Source organism: Anopheles maculipalpis, chromosome 2RL (genome assembly GCF_943734695.1).
Source record: "Anopheles maculipalpis chromosome 2RL, idAnoMacuDA_375_x, whole genome shotgun sequence".
NCBI classification, from domain to species: domain Eukaryota; kingdom Metazoa; phylum Arthropoda; class Insecta; order Diptera; family Culicidae; genus Anopheles; species Anopheles maculipalpis.
The window spans coordinates 23417416-23439957 of record NC_064871.1 but is presented as its reverse complement, the minus strand read 5'-3'; the positions used below and the strand labels follow the sequence as shown (position 1 = coordinate 23439957).

The 22542-nt window shown below is 44.0% G+C and overlaps 6 protein-coding genes across 8 annotated transcripts in view; 2 read left to right on the top strand and 4 right to left on the bottom strand.

Moving 5' to 3' along the window:
- LOC126558359 (lachesin-like) overlaps window positions 1-19280 on the top strand; it is a 346936-nt gene extending 327656 nt beyond the window's left edge. The window contains exons 2-5 of one of the 3 annotated variants that reach the window (XM_050214360.1): window positions 17484-17535; window positions 17716-17975; window positions 18039-18702; window positions 19056-19280. In XM_050214360.1, coding sequence (XP_050070317.1) covers window positions 17484-17535; window positions 17716-17975; window positions 18039-18702; window positions 19056-19183 — 1104 coding nt within the window. In that variant the 3' untranslated portion in view covers window positions 19184-19280. Of the gene's footprint in view, window positions 1-17469; window positions 17536-17715; window positions 17976-18038; window positions 18703-18781; window positions 18928-19055 lie in introns of those variants that run through there. The other 2 variants (XM_050214359.1, XM_050214361.1) reach the window with 2 other exon arrangements.
- Window positions 1-22542, bottom strand: part of LOC126556771 (uncharacterized) — a 364167-nt gene that overhangs the window by 163936 nt on the left and 177689 nt on the right. The window lies entirely within an intron of this gene.
- The window catches only part of LOC126557752 (lysyl oxidase homolog 2B-like), a 249133-nt gene that overhangs the window by 153931 nt on the left and 72660 nt on the right, over window positions 1-22542 (bottom strand). The gene's annotated exons all lie outside the window — the stretch shown is intronic.
- Window positions 1-22542, top strand: part of LOC126558142 (uncharacterized) — a 459948-nt gene that overhangs the window by 400451 nt on the left and 36955 nt on the right. The gene's annotated exons all lie outside the window — the stretch shown is intronic.
- On the bottom strand, window positions 1393-2228 carry LOC126559050 (coiled-coil domain-containing protein 124). The gene is made up of 2 exons (XM_050215152.1): window positions 1987-2228; window positions 1393-1919 (listed from the first exon to the last, which is right to left on the bottom strand). Exons 1-2 carry the CDS (start codon window positions 2140-2142, stop codon window positions 1434-1436), a joined length of 642 nt encoding a protein of 213 aa, XP_050071109.1. The 5' UTR covers window positions 2143-2228; the 3' UTR covers window positions 1393-1433.
- LOC126559902 (xaa-Pro aminopeptidase 1) lies at window positions 3179-5779 on the bottom strand (the record flags this gene model as incomplete). Its single annotated transcript, XM_050216069.1, has 6 exons — window positions 3179-3412; window positions 3486-3658; window positions 3724-3792; window positions 3870-4314; window positions 4534-5595; window positions 5669-5779. Coding segments are annotated over 6 exons (2094 nt in total), but the record flags the coding sequence as incomplete, so codon positions are not given.

Sequence of the window (22542 nt, the reverse complement as noted above, 5' to 3'; positions counted from 1 at the left end):
GAAGAACTGACCTTTCATTACACTGCTCCTATCCTTAGGTGTGAATCCCTTGAGTGCCGCGAATAGATGGGACATGATTGTTTGTGTGTTTGTATGTTTGCTAGTGGGCGTGTTAGTTATTTGAATGAATGCGAACCAAGGGATGTGGACACAGTTAGTTTGGTAATGCGGAGGGTTTTTGTGGACCGTCGAAATAACCCTAATCGAAAAAAACAAGCCAACCAACAGGAGAGCACAACCGTTGACAAACCCATAGTCCTCCGAAACCAATAGGAAACGTCCAGAAACAGTGCTGACGTCCGGCGGTACTGAATCTTGAGTATCTAATGTTAAGTAAACACTGGCCACCATCTTACAAGGCTACCTATCTGGCTGAAACCCAGCTGGATGGGTGCCTATTGCCGTTGGACGATGGTGCACACGCTAGTCAATAAACACGGCTGCCACAATCCAAAACCTGCACCAGACGCAACGGAAGCAACGAAATTCACACGGAGGTAGTAGGTGTTTACTGGTTTTTTGTCTAGAGTGTAAGCAAGATGCAAAGGAACGAAGCGATACGATAAATCGATGGTCCGAGCTTAATATTGGATACTTGATACTAGCGACAGACATAATTCCTAACCAAGCTGAGGTGGGAAATAGGGGGTATTCTTTGATCATTTGAGCATTAATGTTCTAGCGTAGAAAATGATTCCCAGCAGGAAGACCGACAAAAGCCTTTCCTTAATCCGTACCATTTGGTTAAACTAGCTAGACGTAAGGATACATAAATTCCATTTCGACCATATGTGCTAACGTTAAAGTGTTACAATGATGGTACCACTGCTGCTTCTGGAAGAGCGAGTGAGAATATTCATTTAAATTAATTAATTTATTTATTTATTAAAAAAACAACGCATAACGACTGCCGTTGTGGGCGCTAGGAGAGCGGCATGTAACGGCAGAATCAATTAAATTTTCTCCCCTTTGAGCAAACTTAACATACAGATGCAGATCTTCTATACTCCCGTTTTCTTTTGGCAATGAAAACATGAAGTAATGAAAAGCAGTTAAAGCAGATTGCAAGGAAAATAAATTGAAATACAATCAACACTTCTGCGCAATGCTTGCGGATTCTAAGTGAATGGAACGCAAGCGCCAGGTTAAGAAGTACGGTAAAAAAAACCTTCACTAGCCAGTAAGTTACGAACGGTGACCGTTTAGAGAGAACGGTTCTGTACTGTGTAAGAAATGAAATAATAAGACAATAAATCGAATTACAAACCTAAACCATTCTTTGTGTCATCACCGATCAGTAGAGAATGACCGACACCGATACAACAGATATTCCATTGTTGCAATAGATTGCTCTTAGCTTAAGTAAAGTAACACACCTGCAGCACGTTTCAGCAGCATTTTAAACGCTTCATCCGGCACCAGCAGACTCAGACTCAAATTTGGTTCATCGGGTTTTCGGGCGCCTTCTGCCAGTTCTTGAAAATCATCTGCTTCAGCTGCGACAACTTCAGCGACGGATATTCCTGCTTGAGACGTTTCAGCTCTTCCTCTTCGTAAGCTTTGTAGGCTGCCTTCATACGCTTTTCGGGATGCCGATCGGCGCCAGATGCATCACCCACACTCAGCACCGCGATGGCTTGATCAATCGTTTGTGCTACTTCCGTGTCTGCCATCACACGGTTCAGATTCTCCTCAATCGGTATTTCCTTCGGGATGGTTTTCGGTTTCGGGGCGGCTGCTGATGCTGCTGCCTCGACGGCACGATTGCGCTTTTCTATTTCAGACTCGATTTGAGATCGTGTTACCTTGGCAGCCGGTACCTTGGCCGTTGTCTTGATGGAGTTCATTTCCTGCTCGAGTAGTGCTTTGGTTTCGGCCTTTTTGCGGGCCGCTTCCGCTTTGCGTCGTTCCTCTTCTTCCTGTGATACAAACAAGCCGGTTATAAAACAATTTACAAATTACGCGCATGCACTAGTTGCCCAATACCTTTTGCTTCTTTTTCTTCGCCAACTGCTTGTCGTCATCTACCCAGAGGGCATCCTCGGCTGCTTTGGCTGCCTTATCGGTGGCCGCTTTTTTCGCTTCAGCTTTCCGTTCCCGGGCCTCAACGGCCTTCGAGTTGATTCCCATCTTTTTCGGCATTGTGGAACGCTATCCGAAACTGAGTTGTCGATTGCTGCGATCTGTTGCTCACGGTAAAGTATACACTTTTGCACGACACATTCAAGTTTTTTGATTATGTTTTATGCACTTCAATCACTCCTGCTGATTGTGAATAGTAAATTTGCTTGCGTACATAGCAAAACAGCTGGTAAAAGTTTGTTTAAATTGAGAAATCACGGCACGTTCGATTGTTTCTCTGTACAATCACGGTGGCAATATTTTGGTAAACAAAACCATACCGATTTTGACATCGTGCTTCACGAGTTGATTTATAACGCAGAGTTCAATGCTGCACGGATTTGAATCAAGCACAGGGTGCTTCAATGGCTGGAAGAAGAAAAATTGTATTTTTAAAATTTGAATTTCATCAGCCGTTACAAATTCCCTAAAATGCTGGTTTCAACTTTATCCCTGAAAGAGCTGACCAATAAACGATTATTTAAAATTTATAAAATCAGCAAAAAAAAGATTAACAAGAGCGATCGTTGGTGTAGACTAGTTTATTGTTGTATTACTTCGTGAAACATACAATTCTTAGTGCTTAGTTGGCTTGCGACCCGCTGAAACAGAATAAATAAAATATCACTCTTTCTCGCCAGTGGCTTCAATCTTACATCGTTAGCCATCCTTCCATCAGCATTTCAAGATCAACAATGATGAGATTTGTAAATAATTTGCTTAGATTTGTTTAACCACATTACGTCCGTAACCTTTTTTTTTTGTGTCGCATCACATTGTGTGGCGTAAGTGCGAATGCTGGGCAGTATAGCATTTGAATTCGGCAACCAATTGATGGCTGTATAGAGGCAATAAAACACATTTTAACAGATCAACCACACGCATGGACACAAGCGCGATTCTGCAACGATGGGAGTTAGAGTGGGGTTGAATTTTGATCTCTCTACAGGGAACATGGAAGATTGTAAGTACAGCTGCTGTACACGGAGCTTTGAATGGCACCAGGGGGATTTTTCTTTACGGAATTCGGACACCTCTTCATGCAGAAAAACGACATTCAATAAAAAACGAATCGTGCGAGTAGTACTAGTGCGATCGTTAAAGCTCCAGTGATCGTCATGTGATCGTGATGAAGTTGACCGACTCCATTATAATCCGCCTCGGTCACATACTCCGGAACGTGGCGCGTTTTGTTCATCATCCAGTAAAATGCGTCCATTTTGTGCTTTCGCTTCAGTTCGCTGCCAACGTGCTGGCGGATGCGTGAGTTGTAGTCATTAAGCCATTTTTTCTTTAACGAAAAGAAGAGCAAATTTCATTTAGATTGTTTGGCATCATCTATGAGACAACCTTTTCATAGTTACCTCAGGCACACTAAGTAAAGTACGATCGATTAGCTTCGATTCGAATGGTACGAGTGTTACATCCTGGAAGGCAAGAAATTTGTGTCCCGTTGGATGCATCTTGCCCGTATCTACTACTTCGAGGACATTCTCCAGTCGAATTCCAAAGGCACCATTTTTATAGTATCCTGGTTCTAGAAGAAGAAAGAGCCGTCAGATATCATGTTATTTTTTCAAACCTCAATAAAAAAGATCATACCATTAGAAAAGAAGTATCCCTCCTTAAAGGTGAACCTCTGCTTGGCCGTATAAGAAATACTGATTGGAGCTATAAAAAGAAGAAGAACGAACTCGTTACCGAAACCTACAATCGATCGAAATAAACCTTACACCTTCGTTACTTACATTCCCGTACAGCCGAATAAGAACCAATACCATGACCAGTTCCGTGCGGATAGTCATTCATCGAACCCCACACCGGTCCTCGCGCCAAAGCGTCCAATTCGGCAGGTTTGAGGTTCTCGGGGAACGTCAACATCGACAACCGGATCATACCGATCAGTACGTTGGTGTAGGCTCGAATCTGATCAGCCGTCGGTTCACCGAGATGTAGCGTACGGGATACCTCCGTCGTACCATCCTCATACTGACCACCGGAATCGATGAGTACCATTCCCTCGGACAGCTCAATGTTGGTACGATTCGATGGTGTGTAGTTCGGTCGGCTAGAGTGTACACCATAGGCGACACTAGTCGGGAATGCGATTCCTTCCGAGTTGTTTTGCGTTTTACGGGCATGATCGATTTCACGGGCCAGTGACATCTCGGTTATGTGATCGCCAGCAATAAACTGCCAAGGGAACAGGAGAATGCAAAAAAATTGACGAAATAAATCAAATTGTTTATTTGCTAAATACTCGACGATCCAGCTGTTGTACGAGTATTACCTTCTGACTTGTGAATTTTCTCACATTGAAATTATTTACACCTTGTTGTTATAGCTAACCACGTACAACATGCCACAGACCACCCTTAATTGATTTGATCGTACGGTATTACTCTTACTCACCCGCTCTTCCAACCGACTCAACACTTCGCACATGGCAACTCCATCTCGAATGTGGGCCTGTCGCATCCCCTGTCGCTCCACCTGGTTCTTTTGCGCTCGCAGAAATATGATGGGTGATGGTCGCTCGTACACGATGTTACGCGGTAGAGTGGCGTGTATGGCTTCCGACGCACCAGTATCGAAAACAACCGCTGCCGGTACCAGAAACCGATGCCAGTGTTGAGCCAACGTACGAAGATCACGCCACACATCACCGTAATCGCGCAGCTGGACACAGTTCTCGTTGTGGCACGAGTGAGCCTTCAGGTGGTTCTTCAGTCCAAGCGTTTCGCGACTTGTGTTGGTGTACAGCATCAGCTCCCGATGGGTCACCAACAGGTACGCCTTGAACACGGGCACGTGTGGGATATCGGTGCCGCGCAAGTTCAACAGGTACGCCACCTCAGTGAGCGAAGTTACGATCATACCATCACACCGGAGCGCTGTAAGGTTGGCACGCAGTCGGGCCACCTTGCTGTCCCAGCGCTCACCAGCAAAGCGCACCGGATGTACCTTAATAGCTCCCGACCGTGGAGCGGGACGTCTCGTTCCCCACACCATGTCGATCAGGTTCTGATTGATGTGCACCATCCGGATGTAGTCGGCATTCAGCTCCGTCTCGAGTGCTTTCCACGTCGCGTGTGGTATTAGCTGCGGATCGGCACCCACCCGTGCCTCGGGAGACAGCTCCGAAAGCAAATACTCGGCTACGGTTGGACGTTCCCCATTCCGGAACAATCTCCAGGCACAGTTTAGCTCCTGATCGGCTTGCTCTATGAAGCGCTCATCGGTCCAGAAGGCGGCCGAGCGCATTAGAACCACCGCTTCACCGATCGTACCAGTAAAACCAGTCAAAAAGCGTATGCGTTGGTCCGATTCCATAAGATACTGCGACTGATGCTCGTCGTACATCGGCACCAGATAGGCGTCAAGTTCGGCACTCTGTGTGGAGGTTCTTGTGCGCATTTCCGTCCGTAGCGCTTGCAGTCGCTTCATCAGCACATTGTCGACACCTTCGTAGATCTGCGCCGGAAAGAAAGACCACGTGTACATGGTGAGATTGATCAAACGCTCGTCTGATCGCGCGATAACTCACCTGGGTACGATCACGGCTCTGCTGGCATTTGGACCGTCGTATTCCTTGAAACTCGTTGGCAATCGTTTGGCCGACCGTTGCCAAGAGGATGACCAGTGCTGCATCATCAAGCAAATGGGAGATTTAAAAAAAACAGAACAAACTTGTAAACAGAACATACAAAGGATGACCGGCCATCGATCGATCGGAGCCGAAGGAATTATGCAACCGTTTCCCAACTACAAACAAAACTCCCTGACCAAACGGCGCTTGTTCTAATGCGCGGGCGAGCGTGTTTTGTTTGCTTAATATGGTGAGGTCGTAGCATTGAAGGAAAGGGTTTTTCAAACGATTACTAAGGAACTAAACAAAGACAAGCAATCGCGGAAATGTTTCCATCGTTCCCCAAAAAGGGAAAATTGTTCGGAAGAAGGTGGAAAAGCGTTATTGCGCCATCATCACATCAAAACGGGTTGGCTGATGGATTTGATTGAACGTTGGGTATCGAATAACGCGCTGCAAAGGGCCTGCAGGCATGTTTAACGTTATCGAGGGAGTGTCGATGGTGCTGATGGTGGTTTATGCGGTGTAAAGGAAAATTCAAAACAACCACAAGAAATTGCAATGCATTGGTGGATGATGATGATTTACGCAAAGATGACGACGCTGGTGGAATGGTTTATGTTTCTTGTGGTCGTGTGGTTCCAATGTGTGGACGTGCACTTTTGTGCTACTTTCCGTTGTTGGATGGATGGATTGTAAACTAATTTTCATTATTAACGACCTAATGATAGGCTGCGAGGCGGCACGCGTTAAGAACATTTATTCTCTGTTGTTTAGACGAATCGAAAGCAAGGTGCTGAATGGAGGATATGCTCCCATACGGATATGATTTGTGTGCTGCTAATGTGTTGTTTCTGGGTCGTGACGTGAGGAACATTAATTTTCTGAACTAAGTTCGGAACAATTCAAGAGGGATCATCGAAGATCGTTAGTTAGTTTGGCATCACACTTCATCTAGACAATAGCAAAAAAAACTTCTAAATTATAAACTGTATGCTGATTAGGTACAAAGAAGATTCAATTGGATATTCGGTAAAGAGACGAATAAAATCTTAATAATAACCGGGTGTGTAGTGATGATAGCAGCGCCGGTCTTCACACGGTACAGTCAGGGTTCAAATTCCTTCTGGGTCGTTTTCCCGTAAAAAGGCCTGACTGTTCAACTACGCGGAATCGGCAAGTCTAGTAAGCCATTCGATGACCGGCGTGACCTAGAAGGTCGTAAAGCTAAGATGACAAATAATCACTTTTAATCAGCTACTTTGAATGTCATTACTTAACTGAGATGCAAAATATATTAATTGCAATTCTTGGGACCGGTATTTTACACAATAGGAATGGTTATGAAGATCTTCTGAGCATAGCCACACATCAAAGACATTTCTTCTCACCGTCTTATGGACATGATGTTATATCCAACTTGAAATAATCCCTTCTCAATTGACGTGGTCGTGATACAAGCTGCATTTGATCGTAAATAAAATTATCTCTATCGCTTCCGATGCAAACACTGCACCGGCGAACATGTGCGTTGAATTACAAATGATTCACTGCACTGAAGTTTAATAGCGCATTTTTGTTCCAACCTTCGCCGTTAATCTATCCCAGCGCGAATTACATTACTCACAGCTAAACAATTTGATCTATTCGCACACTAAGAGAGAGAGAGAGAGACTGAAAAAAATGAACTAAACGAACACAACACTTGCCGGCATAACACTGAAGGAAAACTTCTTTGGCGAACGCCATTCGCTGGTTAATTGCTTTAAGATGTAATTCATCAAAAACGGATTCCTCCCTCGCACGCGTAATGCAATATTAATCAAATTCCCGGTCTGGAAACGGTTTGCCGGATCGCCGCAACCCGTCGGCGGTCGTTATTGGAGCAAATCTCGTGATCCATCTTGACCGTCCAAACGATCGGGCGACCCTGTCTATGGCACTGTGAGTGCGTGTGTGTATTAATCGGAAGCACGGAAGGTCTAATCCGCCTTGGAATCTCCGCTGACCGAAGAAACACCCGGCCGATGGAAGGTTTGACATTTAATTGAATTTGTGCCCTTAACAGCTTTCGCGTCGATGATGCTCTCATTGTGTTGTACGCTGCTGTATGTGTGGCGGGTATGTGTGCATTGCTAAGGCGGGCGCGAAATGGGTGTTTTAATGTTGCAAATGGTCCCCAAAAACTATCGAAAAAAACCGCGCACCATTTTCATCTGTGGCGTCTTTCACTCTACAGCAATCTCAGAGAACCATCCCGCACGGTACACGGACAGCGCGGACAGACGCCTGGCATGGCGCCAGTTATTCTACCCGCCATAAAGAGCATCCGTAACGGTGACCGGGCTGGGAGGCGTGGTTGGACGAGGACAAAAGTGGCAAGTGGCAAGGAAGAGAACTCGTCACACAGAAGCAAAAGATAGAAAGAAAAGCAAGACTAGCTCCCAAATAAAAAATAACAACCGGATACCGATTTTGGAGCATTCCAGTTTTTCCATCTGCCATTTATCTCTTTTCTTTGCATCACTCTCGTCGTATAAGGACGACGATAGGGGAGGTCTCTTATCACACTCACACACCTTCACTTCAGAACTATTTTTCCCCCGGAACCGAAAGCACATGTTGGATTTTCGTAGAACATTTTGTTTGTTGTCGAGGGAAAAATGCGTCCGAGCCAACGGGTCGGGCGGGTTGGCTGTGTTTGTCTGTGTTTTTTTCTTTGCGGCGGTTTAATTTATTGATCTTAGACGAAGGATAACTTTGTCGCTATGCTTACTGTAGCGTGGACATGGAAGAAGATGAGCGGCCCAAAAAGGCGTCCTGTTACTAGATCTTACGCAATACGGGCGTCCTTCACATCCCTTTCCTGGTCTTCCTATCAAGGACGAATGCAATAAATTCAGATGGCGGTCGTCTGTTTGATAGCTGTTGTAACGCCCTAACAAATTGCCGAGCTGTGCCTGTGTGTGGGCATTCTCCACACGACGTTCTGAGTTCGCTAAGGTCCAGATCTATCTGTTGCGAGCGTTCCTGCGCTGACTGGTGGAACACTTTGAACACTTCCGTTCTTTCCGGAACCGTTCGAACGATTGCTGGATGATCGAGCATGCTCGGTCGAGTGTGTATGTGTTTGATTATTTGCGTGGTGCTTTAAACACTGTGCGGAGGATGATGGGGTTTGTTTGTCTCCATTCTAGGCCGTTCTGGGTCGTAAGTAGGTAGCCCTGCAGCGTATCAAACGAACTTCACGCTGGTCTGCCGAATGGGCGGTGTAGCCTCCATTTGGGAGTGCAAGAATTCAAGTTCAAGATCTAACGATCGTTTGCTGTGAGGAGGGTTGAGTTTTTACCCTACGCCGCTACTGTTTACGTCGGTTTCAAGTGCTACAACACTTAGCCGTCTAAAGTGGAGAAGTAAACACACGCTCGCCGCAAGTGTGTGCTGGAATACTGGTGAGAATCGCGATATTTTTAACGTTCAATTGGTACGAATGTTTAACCAAGGGAAGATCCCTCCCACTACCGTACTACCGAGCTAATCTAGACTTTAAGCATCAGTAATCTATACCACAAAGAGCCGAGCGTTTGGCGTTTTTCATGAGGCCTGCCCGATTTGGTATCGTAAAGTTGGTTGGAATTAGCGATAAAAACACGTCTTGGTTTTGTTGGCGTTTTAAGGGATTATGATCGCAAGCGTGGTACAAATATATTAGTAGAGACGCAGCAAAAAAAAGCTCTCATAGAATGACAAAACATTGTTTCATGTGTGAGGAAGGTGATCAATTAACGATCGATGATAGACTCTACTACAGTCAGTCAAAAAAGTCAACGTATTGTGGGAACATGCTGGTGAACATTGTTTTCGCCCTGCTTCGTTAGCGATCGTACGTTCGCAAGACACCTACGTAACCCATCGATCGAGTGATCTGTTTTAATCTGGCTTGTAAGTATCGGGCGCTTCAAAGCTGCTGCCGGTGGCCTACGCGCACTGTCAAGCGTTTCCGCGCGTCCAGATATGGTAACGTGCTCCGAAGCTATGCGTTTGGCACGAGTGCGTGCTTCTCATTTTGGGGGAACCTAAACATGCCGTTTAAACGCCGAACATCAGGCTTAAGTATGCCCACCGGATGCTCGTTTTGTTTCCATTAGTATGGGTTTTTTCATTTAAATATAAAATAAATAAATAATCAAAGTTTTCGGGGTGAATGTTTTGGGGTGGTTTGGAAGGAGTTTATGTTTAAGTTATTTTGTCTAGTAATGGACATGTAAAGTCGGTACAGTGAGGAACAGTACGGCAAGGCATTGTTGATGTTTGACATTAGCAATATTTCAATAAAAAAAAAAAAAAAAACATTGCAGTGACGTTTTTGGCTAACAATGTCTCAATAAAGTCACTACGAGGATTACTAGGAATTATCCATTTTTTGCGGTGTAATCAATGTTTCTGTAAACGCGAAACATAAACCAATGGAAAACGAATTAAAAAGGCAAAAATGAGCATTACAAGCTTAACATTCAAAATTGTGCGCATGTGTTTGGAAGCGATCTTAAAAAACGTTCACTTCCGATCGCGTTCGATTTCGTCAATATTAGCCTTGAAGATAATGTTGGAATTTCTAAATTTATCTTCTCAAAACAGTTGTGAAGATGTTCGGCTACATGATTCATGTACTATGAGTAGATCCGTTTTTTATCGACTTTTTTTTTCGCTTCCCTTATTCGTAGCTCCGTTCGCACTTGAACCTTCCACGGACGCGAAAAGGGCATATGGCACATAAAGCATGCTCTGGAAAGTCCGTTTTGGGTCACTTGCATGTCGGGACGGAAATCACTGCCAGTTACGATCCAACCATATCGTTAGGAGGGAAAAAGCACTCTCCCGAATGTTTTTCCTCCGGCACTCATAGAGATGTTGAATCAAAGCCATTAAAAAAATCGGTTGAGTTAAGACGCATAAACACACACACACACGCACAGGAACCGAATGAAAATACATTAAACGCAGCGTAAATGTGATCCGAAAATAGCTTCTAATCGTGTGACTGGCAGCTCTGGATCGGCACTGGAAAATTTATATTCTCAACCGTGCCACCCAAACCGACACACCGCGTCCACCGGGATTGGATGTGCAGTTGATGGAGGCGCGCAATTTATCGCACCAACGATTCGATCGAAGTCCGCGTGATCGATCGGTACATGTGTGTGAGTCGATGGGGGAAGTAGTACAGCTGTGTGGAATGTGATCTTAATCTTGCGATCGCTCTTGGGAGAAGTGCACACAAAGATTGGCAGGAAATGGCGTCCAAAATATTTAGATTGCGGGGAAAAAATGAACACACCATACGCGGCTGCAATCTTGCGCACAAAGGTGCAAGTTAATTAGATGACACGGTCGTGACGGTTGTGCACAGCGATGATGTATGGGATAGCTTACCTAGGAAAAATCTTACTCCCACCGACGGCAGGTCAACTTTTCGTCTTTGCATTTTTGCTATGCGGCTGTGAATGATGAATTTCGTGTTTTGGAAGCGTTCCCTGATTTTAACACTTTATTTATACCAACAATTTACCACACACACACACACACACACACACTAAACAGTCCACAAATTTGCCACAAGCGCGCGATTAAACACATGACATCGTAAATTGTGCCACTAACAACTCCAAACCAGGTTGCACTTTCGCACGATCGTGCACGAGCGAGTGAATGAGTAGGCCGCAACGGTTTGCGGATGCAACGGAACGAAAACACCACACCACAATGTCAATGTCAGCTGCAATCTTCGTGTGCTATCTCTACGCGTACATGATCGTGAAGTTTTCTTTTCACACCATCACGATCACGGCTATGCAACTGGCAGATAATGCGAAACAAACACCAATTCCGACACGAGCGGCGGGCTCAGAACCGCACGGGTTGAGTTCTGGGTGTAGACTGAATTGCGCCAAACAGTCCCGATTCAAATAGACGCCGCGCGCGTTCGCCGTTTGTACGTTCGGGGGCTTGTGTTCGATGTATGTACCGAGCGCGGAACGGCTAAACGCTGAATAAACGCATTACTGTTTGCACCGATTGCTGACGTTGGACGGTTTTGATTGGAAGGGTGGTGGTGGTGGAGCGATGGGGATAAAAGTTGGCCGGTGGGTGGTTTGTGAGTTTGCCAGCGTGCTGTGGGAGGGATGTGGTATTACATACGGGGGCACGGGTGAAGAGCATCGTGCCCTGGGATGGTTCGGATCGATTGTGTAACATGGCAGCAGCAGTAGTACAGTGATGAGCGTACAAGTTGTACTGATTGTATTCTTTTTTTAAGCTAAAGATAACCAGCAGAGTGTTCGATTTCGACAATTCGATTAAAGAAAATTGTATTCAAAAGGATTTTTTTAATTTAATTGAATTATAAATCAAGATTATTTCTGAGACATTGACGACATATTTGGTGAAGTTATGATGATGTCTGTGCGAAGTAAAAATATTATTTAAAATGTATATGCGATTGAAAAAGCCATAACCATGGATTTTATTATTAAATAATATTTATATTTTATTATTCTCAGCTTGGGGTTTCTGTTCCAAAATTCGATATTATCTAAGTAATTTTAAAATTGGAATATTTTATACTGAGGAATTGCTGATATAAACTTGACCAAATCGGTTGAAAGCACCGATGAAATCAACGAATGTGATACACATGTGTTAAATGATTCTACAAAAAGAAAAGCTATTCGCTATAGCTAGAGTCGGAATTAGGCCAGCCTAATTTTTAATTCAATTTGATTCTTAGAGGGCCAAAAACGTACAATTTTCAAAAATTAAAAATAAAACAAAGCACGACTTCAATTTAATAAAATCTGTTCAACAAAGAATGTTAAGCCTCCATAAAACTAAACTGGGATCGTTAAAATGTGCTTTTTCTTCAGTAAAAATGAAGAAAAAAAGATCAAACTCTTGTCGATCAACATTAATTTTAAATAGCTCATAATATCTCACATTTTTATTGCACACTACTAATAACGACAACCGTGTAACACAAATTTTCTACATCGTTTGATACCACGTTGTAGTGACAACGTTCCGGCAACGACTGTAAAAACATTTTAAGAGCGCATACAACGCGAGGGAGTCAGCGCACCGTCATCGTTGTACATCGCTGACTGTTGACCTGCCCGGAATTGCCAGCTTCCATGCTTTGCGGACAGAACTGGGTCTGGCAATGACGTCACGAATCACCCAAGCGACGCCGTTTAGCCGCGACCATCCCATCCGAGCGACTAGAACGCGGAAGAAGGAATCGACGGGGGGGACAGAAACCGCGTTCTAGGGTTCGGTTTTCCTCCACCCAAGAAAAGCGAAAACGACCAGATGTGAGTGAAATGGTTTCGCCGTTCGGTTAGAGGAAAAACTATGCGCCTCGCCTCGAACCGGCGGACGCCATTTGTTGGTGGGGGTTAGTACGTTCTTGGGAGGTCAGGTTTGCTGGATGAAAATGTTATTTTTGCGCCACCAAACGTCATCCATCAAACGAGGAAACGGTCTCCGCATACGTCCTCTCTTGGCCATCGGTTCGAGGGCGTGCGAAAATGCGTTCGTTCTCTGGCTGGGTATTACCACCGATTAGATGGTGGGATAGTCTCGTTTCTCCATCTTACCGGGGCCAAGGTCGCCCCCGGGGGAAGAGAAACCGGCGAGTTGGGAATATAGGAAACCCGAACCAGGCCTGTTGTCGTCTATTAGCGGTACCGCTCGTGTTAGCCAACACGTCTGCAAGGCGATGATACGGCAACAGGATTGAAATGTGAGTAAAAATGGAAAACACGACATAACTGCTGACAGCATGACAGGCCAGCGGTGGAAGGATAAAAAAAAATTTGGTTCGGAACTGTTTAAGGGTGAATTATCTTCTTCGGCATAGTTCGTACCTCTCCACATAGGAACCTGCCAGTATGCTGGTTTGAACGTGTCAAGCTAATTGTTGTGAAAATGATCCAACGCACGTATGTCAAACGGAAGATATTTAAGTATTAATACGAGGTAATAAAAAAAAGTTTTAATTTACTAAGCAAAGAAGCAATATTAAGTAGGAAAAAACTAAGCCCGAACAAGTTTCAGCTAAAAAAGTTCCTTCAATAAAATTTGTGATCTTTTCTCTACCGATGACCTAGATATCTCTTACTTCATTCTTCCGTAGTCCTTAAATACTCGCTGAAGGATGAGTCAGCAGGCAACATATTTTCTTTATGCGAGCCTTTACTTTATAGCTTCTGCACATAAAGCAACACCAACATCAATCGACACCCAAAACCAACCACGCCAAATGGTCATATACAGCGCCCAACCATTCGCCTGTTCTGACGCAGCTAGTGGCTGGTGATAACATTTAGTGACGGCCATAAACACTTGACAGCGGGGAGGATACACGCTGGAAAAGCTGGAAAAATCAGCTGTGTGCTTTAAAGCGCTGCTCGCTGGCGCCAGTGAGGAGATCAGTCGCTTGGAGTGTACTAAGAGAAACCGCTTTTTTATGATCCATTCTTATCAATGAAGTTGGTGGGCGGCGTGAAGGATGTTTAATGGTGTCGTGCGTCTTGTCGCATAATTGCTTTTGATGATGTCAGAAGCATAGAATGGTACCATAGGAGCTATTGTATTTCGAGCTAGAAATATAGACAATACAATCATAATTTTACAGCTTGATTGATATGGTTTGGTGAAGGTGTTACACCGGTACTGGTGTACCTAATGGAAACTTAGTATAATATGCTTGTATAATACTGTATTTGGATAGTTAGTCCTTTCCGGAACGTATATAAATTGGAATATTATATAGTAACCAGATGGGACTTGAACCCTGGTCCTGCCGTTTGAAGACCGGCGACGCTTTCTCCTCTACCATGGGTTCACATTCTGCATAATATAGCATTTAGTTTTATAATGTTTAAACAAGTGAATTCATGATCCCATACGCAGTACTTACTATCCCACTACTGGGAATCAAAATTTAGTAAAAAATTACAAGTCTTCTTGTTCTCAAGCCCAGTTCTCTTGTAGTTTTTGAGTCAGAAAGTTTTATAGGATAGTTTGTTCGAAGCAGCTAGTTCTTCAATACCCAATCCATAAAATTTTATAAGACAATATAAGAATGTCAAATAATACTATTTTATTTATTGATGCATATAAAGTGGCTAGGCTTATTTAGCTTATTCGGCGTTCGCGTTCGGGATAATTTTGACAGTCACCTACAGAGAAAGAAAAAAAAATTATGGCAAAATTATTCATCGAGGAAATTTTGTTTTGTTTTAGAAATAATAGCTTACCATGTATTTTTTTCATTTTATTCAAAATATTCGCCCTCGGCTTCTATTACGGCCCCCACCCGTCTCCGGGACCGGGAACAAGCCCTGGCGACAGTTTCGCGGGGTAGGGCCGCGAAAACGGACCCGAGCTCCGCCTTGGTGTTGCTGGAGGTTTTGTTGGTGTCCCGTTTCACCGCGCCCCACGCGAAATAATCCATTGGATTAAGCTCCGGAGAGCTGGGAGGCCACACATTCGGCGCGGCGAAGTCGTTGAAATTGGCCGCCAACCGCTTTATCGTTTTGGAGGCTGTATGGCACGGAGCGGAATCCTCCTGGCAGGAAACACGCAGGAAAACACCATCACCGTCTGGGGGAACTTGGTTTGCGGCACCCGTGGCACGTCCGCCGGGCAGTAAGCCAGCCACCGGTTGTTCTGGGTGTTAACCGTGTCGGCGGTTGTCGTGTCCGGCGCGGATCATCATGATGCATGTGATCCGCTTCCACAATGTACTCTTTTTTGGCATTTTTTTATCACGGAACGTTTTCGCTGCTTGTTCCGTACACTTTTAGCTGTCGAATGACGTATTGCTTGTTTTCCTATGCCAACTCCATCACGAGTTATAAACAAAAATGTAACTGTCAAAATTATCCCGAACGTTCTGTAAATTAATTTTAAAACACCATTCTTATTTTTCTTCTACATACATTATAAAATAGTAAAGCTAATAATGATAATAAGATAAGATAATGTTTAAACAATGGCTGTAGAATTAAATCCATCTTTATTAATTATTCCATTTCGAGCATTAAAAATTTCAAGTTCAAGAGAAAATCCAACTTTAACAGGAATGATTTACGATTCGCATGTCTGCATACGGAACAAGGAAAACATATGCCGCAAAGCACGTTCTAACACAAGTGTCTGCAAAGAATGGTTTTTAACACTTCCGGACGAGTCCGTGATTCTAGACAAACCCTATTCTCCGGTCGCTCTGGACCACGTAAGTCACAACAAATCATTTCGAGCCTTTCGTCTGGAGTGGTGAACGAGTTGTGTAGGGTGGTATTTCCACAAGAACCGACCGGGCTGTCTAGAATCTTTAGGCGGCGTGTGTAAAGAGCTGTGTGTGATGGCACCGTATTTGGCATTTTCGTTATACTCGTATGGCTTCAAAACATGGTCGAGCCTTCGAAAAGGCAATAGCTACCTGTCTGTCTGCCTGGTTGCCTGACTTCTTGCCTTGCCCCGCCGATGTACCCGTTGTTGGGTTGAGATTAAAAGGACGATGATCACGGCGGGGTATAAGTTACATCACGGACCAGTACAACCGGGGTCCGTGATGTTAGGGGTGTACACACACGGACAATACACACCGGTAGAAGAATGACAACGGGTGACATTCTAAAGTTGGATAAGCTACATCGTTTCATGCATCGTTTGAAACGGTTTGCCGCTTTTTCAAAAGGGTGAGCGTGTGTGTGTTTGAATGAAAAACAGGTTTTTCACTTTCCTTCGGCACACCATCGCACACAATAGAGAAGAAGGGTTGTATCTGGTTCAGCGTGTACACGGTTTACAGCGCGCGTGTGTGTATGTGTATGAGAGTGGAATTTAAAAATCGAAAGCAACAAAAAATCATTTAAAAAACCAAACTTCTCATCACGTTTAACTACCACGCTTCTTGCGGTCGGCTGAAGTTTGTGGAATTCCTCCCACACAGGAAAAGCAGGTACAGAGGTTTCCATAGCAACCCCTATCGACATTCTTTACCCCTTGTCGGTCTTAACAGTGTGTGCGTCCAATCGATACGAGACGCACAGCATCCTTCTGGCGTGTGTGTGTTTGTTTGGAGATTCATCTCAAATGCATTTGTGCTCTCGCTCTCTCGCAATGTAATAGTAATATAACGAGCGTGCGCGCTCTCTCTCTCTCTCTCTCTCTCTCTCTCTCGCTCCATCGGCCGGTCTTTGTGCGCTGGTATTGGTGGAGGATGCCGTACGATTTATGTTTTTCGTGGAATTGTTTGTTCCACCCCGTGCCGAGAATTTCATTTTCTATTGTGCCGTTTGCGTGTGCGGGTGCGTTTTGCTCCGAGTTTATGAAACTGTGAATTTTGAAACATCCACAGTGCGTTAGAAAATTTATTCCAAACATCAGTGCAGGAAAGCTAATTTGCTGTGATTTCTTATTCGTGAGTGTTGTGAATAAATTCTACGACCTTTCACCAGCGTACTAGCATGCGTAAAGATTGCCTTATCTCTCATCTCATGGTTTATTCTTGTTGTAGTGTGACGCTGAAGTACCTTGAAAACAATCGTGCAGAATCGCCGAAATCGAGCATCCGCTTCCTGCATCCCTGGGAGGGTGACCAAAAAAGCCGAACAGCAAGGCATATCGCACGCATATATTCACTCACCAACCCTTGTGCGCAGTGTCTGCAGCCCTGCTGCACTATTCCCTGCAAAGGATGTGGCAGTTACGGACTAATTTGCTTCTCATTACGCTTCTTAGCGTAGGATTGACACTGTGTGAGTAGTCCTCTTTTCTTTGTGCGTGTCCGTCCCTCAAACGGTAGTATCAGCGCCGATGGAGAGGCACACACGCGCCTTATCAACTGTGCCGAAAAAAGTTGCCGATTGGAGGAGAGGACTATTGAATGAAATTTTATTCATTTTACAAACCACTTCTCCCGAACCCGCCCTCTCTAGCAAATGCCCAGCAAGCGCCCTCTACCAGTCCGAGCATCGTATTTATCAGTCCGGAGCAAATCAAAGACATTGGCGAACAAGTGACGCTCAATTGTTCGATCGCAAACGTGAAGAACTACATCGTCGGCTGGCAGAAGAGCAATCGCGATCGGACGAAGGAAAGCAACATAATCTCGCTCGGGGTGCAGTTGGCTGTGACGGAAGATCGGTTCCATTTGAACTTTACCAAGGAAAACAATGCCGCTAACTACGTGCTGGAGGTAATTTTACAAACGCCCGAGTGAGGACAGGCCCCAAGAAGTAATGTTTCATTCCCTCCGTAGATTCATGACATCGTCAACACGGATGCCGGTTTGTACGAGTGTCAGATTCAGGTGAACAGTACGAGCAAAATCACCAAAACGGTCGAGCTGCAGGTCCGGCATCCACCGATGCTTCTCGAGAACCAGCACACGAACACGCTCACCAAGGCGGAAGGTGAAGATGCACAGCTTGTGTGCCGAGCTGAAGGTTATCCGCGGCCAACCATTACCTGGCGCCGTGAGTACAATGCCATTCTACCCATCGGTGGTCAAACATTTGCCGGCAATGAGCTACGGCTGAACGGGCTTCGTCGGGAGGATCGTGGTACCTACTACTGTACGGCCGATAATGGTGTAGGACGGACGGATACGAAAACGATCACACTCGAGGTAGAATTTGCACCAGTGATTCGTGTACCACGGCCCAAAGTAGCCCAGGCCATTGATTATGACATTGACGTAGAGTGTGTGGTACAGGCGTTCCCGGCGCCCGCCATCTCCTGGTACCGAGATGGGAAACAGATTCACAACGGTGGTTCTTACAGCATCTCCCAGATCGGTTCACCGGACGATGTTACGACGTCTGTGGTAAAGATTCATTCGGTTGCCTCCGAACATTACGGTGACTACGTGTGCAAGGCGTCCAATAAGGTTGGACAAGCCGAGGCCCGGTTGAATCTTTTCGGTAGGTGACGGTGCAGATGTCCTCACGATCATCTAATTTTTACGTTGCGTATTTATGTTATTATTTTTATCCTTTCTAGAATCTGTAATTCCCGTTACCTTTTGAGTCGTTTTATTTTTGGGTAGGATAAATCCATTGCCGGAGTTTGCTCCTTTCCCTTAACCCGTATCTCCACGTTCCAGTTTTGTGTGTGTGTATGTGTGTTTCCTGCTTCATTCACATGCATTTGCAGTTATTTTTTAAGTGTTTTTACTTTGTGAGTAACTTGTTTTTATAAATCAATTCCTACCGAACTTAAAACATTTTTACGTGAATGTTTACTTACACTAATGCCTTTTCTTTTTCTCTTACAGAACAAAACGTTCCCAACATTAACTATTCTGGTTTAAAATGGGCCAACGGAGGCACCACAACACGGAACGTTGTGCTCGGACACATGCTGATCGTTGTAACAACATTGCTGCTCGCAACGCTCTTGTGAATGGGTCGCTGGAAAACGGATGGCTCACGGGGTAACGCTTGGCGCCATGCGTGTTTCCTTGGCTCTCTGGCAAGAACTGGACGATGATTAAATTTCGCTCGCTAAGAAAATGGCCATCCAACGGCACCGTGCAAGCTAACGAACAGTGGGGAAAAAATATATCATACCATCGTCCGAGATGATCAGGAACAACACCTCTCTACTTGGAGACTGATAGTTCACACATACAATTACCTTTAAGCCCGTCATAACCATCCTCATAGTGCCCTGCCGGTTAAAGGGTACCGAAACTAGAGTGCAAACGAGAGACAAATTCCCGCAAATAGAGATGAATCCGTCGCATATCCCGCCTCCTCGGTGGCAAGGCTGTTTAGAAGCAAAATGGTACAACTTTTTTCATACAAAATACGGAAACAAACTTAACGTGAAGCGCAGATAGATCGTAGGTAGTGTTACGGAATAAAATGGCGGTATATTTTGTGCGAAGAAGGTGCCTATCTTAAGGAGAGCCAATTCGAATTAGAAAACAATTTTAAAACTATTTCTTCACCTTTTGGTCGCTAGATAAATGAAAAAAATAACAAAAACAAAAACAAACTAGTACAGAAAACGAAACAAAAACGATAATAGGAAGATTCAACGGGATGATTAATCTATAAAAACCGTTCGCTTTCGGTTTACGCTCGTTAGGCTAAGAATTTATGCAATAGTAAAAGAAGAACGGACTCCGAAAAAATTGTACGTTTGCAATAAAATCGAATCTTTGCATTACAGCGCAAAATTGAGTTTGATTTGTATTGAAATTTCGAAATGCATGTTTTGATGAGCGATCCTCGGGGAGAAATCTGGTGGGTTTTCTTCAATAGCAAAAGAGAGACTGACTAAAACACTGACCTCTAAAACATCAGTTTTTAACTCTCTGAACCACGGTAATAGTAGCAATACGGCCAGACCAATCAACCGGATTAAAAAAACTGACAGTTAAGATTCTAAACAGAGCAACCTGTTAGGCCACTATGAAATACATGATTGAGATAAGAAATAGAATTTCAAGAGTCCTCGTACATGTAGATAGAACATTTAGTCCGCACGAACTTTTACAAGGGTCGAAAACCAAAACTAATTTCATCGAAAGGAGTTCCTCTAAAGGATCAGTTCCGTCGAAGGACCAAAGAGATCCTGAGCACTTTTTCAACCCGTACGAACTGTTTCTCCGTAAGCCGGATTCACTAACCCGCTACGGATAGATTAAGTTAAGCTAGCCATATATAATAGGCCGATAACTTTCGAGGCTGCAGTGCCAAAAGGCAAGAAGATTATCCTCGCAGGTCAGATGCCTTTAAAGTAACAGACTATCGTTATGTGTTACAACCCGAAAACAACTTCGAATTTGAAGCGTATTCAATGCCATGAAAATGTTCGAAGGGAGACGTTTCAAATGGATTCAAAGAGTATGGACGAGCTGACCTGTCTTGCCAGCTCTTAGACCTCATAATTCCTGTTTTTTTTTACCTTTCTGTTTTTCTAACTTACGTGTCCTCCTGTGGAGCAGCAGTTCGCGGGGAATCGTTGGTTTGATGATATTCGGTAGATGCAAAAAAAATTTCCAGACAATTTACCAGTGAGTGAAAGATGTCTCCAAAGCCGCAAGAAATGACAGCTGCTGGAGCATCGTCCGAAGCCAGGGATACGTTATAGAAACGGAGACTTCATTCGGAGGATTTCCATCACAAGCAATGTATTGAGCCCAGAGTAATAGACAAAACTTGTTCAGCAACGTACCAATTACATAGCTGAACAACATCCTATTTTGGCTATGGTATGAATGTGGAGATTATGCTCACACAATTTAATAACACACCTTTCATGGTTTTCTTATATTTCCCTTTAATATATAAATACATTTTAAAACTATAAAAGTGCCTAACATTCACTCATTGCACAACATTTATCGATTATTTGCTTTATAACGTTTTCATTACACATCACAGAACACTGTTCTAACGAATGGCTGTTTATTTGGAATGTTCTAATCAATTTAAATGCTTTATATCAACGATTAAATTTCACTCCATTCGGTTTGATTTATTTCAATAATGCGGAACCCCACGCCTCGTTACCGGACAGATTTTGTTTTGCTACTCAAAACGGACCAACTCGTCGGTGACATTTATTGCCGATAGGATGGATAAATGGTTGAGTAATTGATAGGTAGAAGAAACATGCAAAAACACTTCCATTAGTACCAAGAAAGCAAAAAAAAAAGTATACAAAACAAAAACATAAATTGAAGCTGCAGCAGATAATAAAAAAACGAAAGTGTAAAAAGAATCACTCAAATAAACTCAACTGAAAACGAGTGTTTGAAAAAATCAACGCAAGCACAAAAATAGCATGTGTCTTCCGGTCCAACATATTTTGGAATGGCACATTTCGACAACCGATAGCAGACAAAAAGGGGTAAAAAAAAAGCATTCCGGTAAACGAATTAAAAAGCACAGCCGGGAGTGATGTGTTCCCCGGGTCGGGTCGGGAGAGTGTTTTTGCGCATAAAACATTCATTTTCATCACCTGTACCACCAGTCAGAAAGGAGGGATGGGCAGGTTAAAGGTGGTAATGAGTATTGAGTGATTAAAAACGGATGTATTAAAACTGGCCCAATCCCTGGCCAGGTTGATGCGCCCCTTGACTTTATGTGCTGCTCGTATGCTCGATCAGCTTGAAAATGATGATGAGAGATTAATTACCGCTCCGATTCGACCGAGGGCTGGACTAGTTATAGCATCATTATACCTTATTATCGGTGTGATAACTATTTTTATTTGAAATTTGTTACCGATCGGTAAATCTTCTGTTTTTTTATTTTATTTTTTTGCATGTCACCTCCATCGTCAATCGGTTTCCGTTATTTGAGGACAGAATTATGCAGAGCGCAAAAGTTTTGCAGCTGCCGTTTTTCATCTATTTATTTTTAATTAAATTAATACCCTCCTGTTCGGTCATTTTTATTTCATATTTTTTGTTTAAGCTTTTGCTTTTATTTCTTCATCTGCTGGATCATTCTCAATTATTTTTAAGCCGTTCGGTACGGTTATCGATACAAGCGGCGGGAGAACCTTTTTGCGATGAAAGTATGGGTCAGCTGGTGAAGTTTCACGTGATGTCGCGATTGGTTCCGGGATTGATTACCGTCGGTTTAGCCACCGGAAACACGGGGTTGCTCTGTTGCGGTTGTGGTGGCCCTGGTCTGGCGGAGCGAGCGCGGAGAGCAGAGGCAACCCGATCGCCACCGAAACATTTCACGATTGACCGATTATCGGTTGATCGACAGGCCATATATAAAGGTGGCATGTCCTGT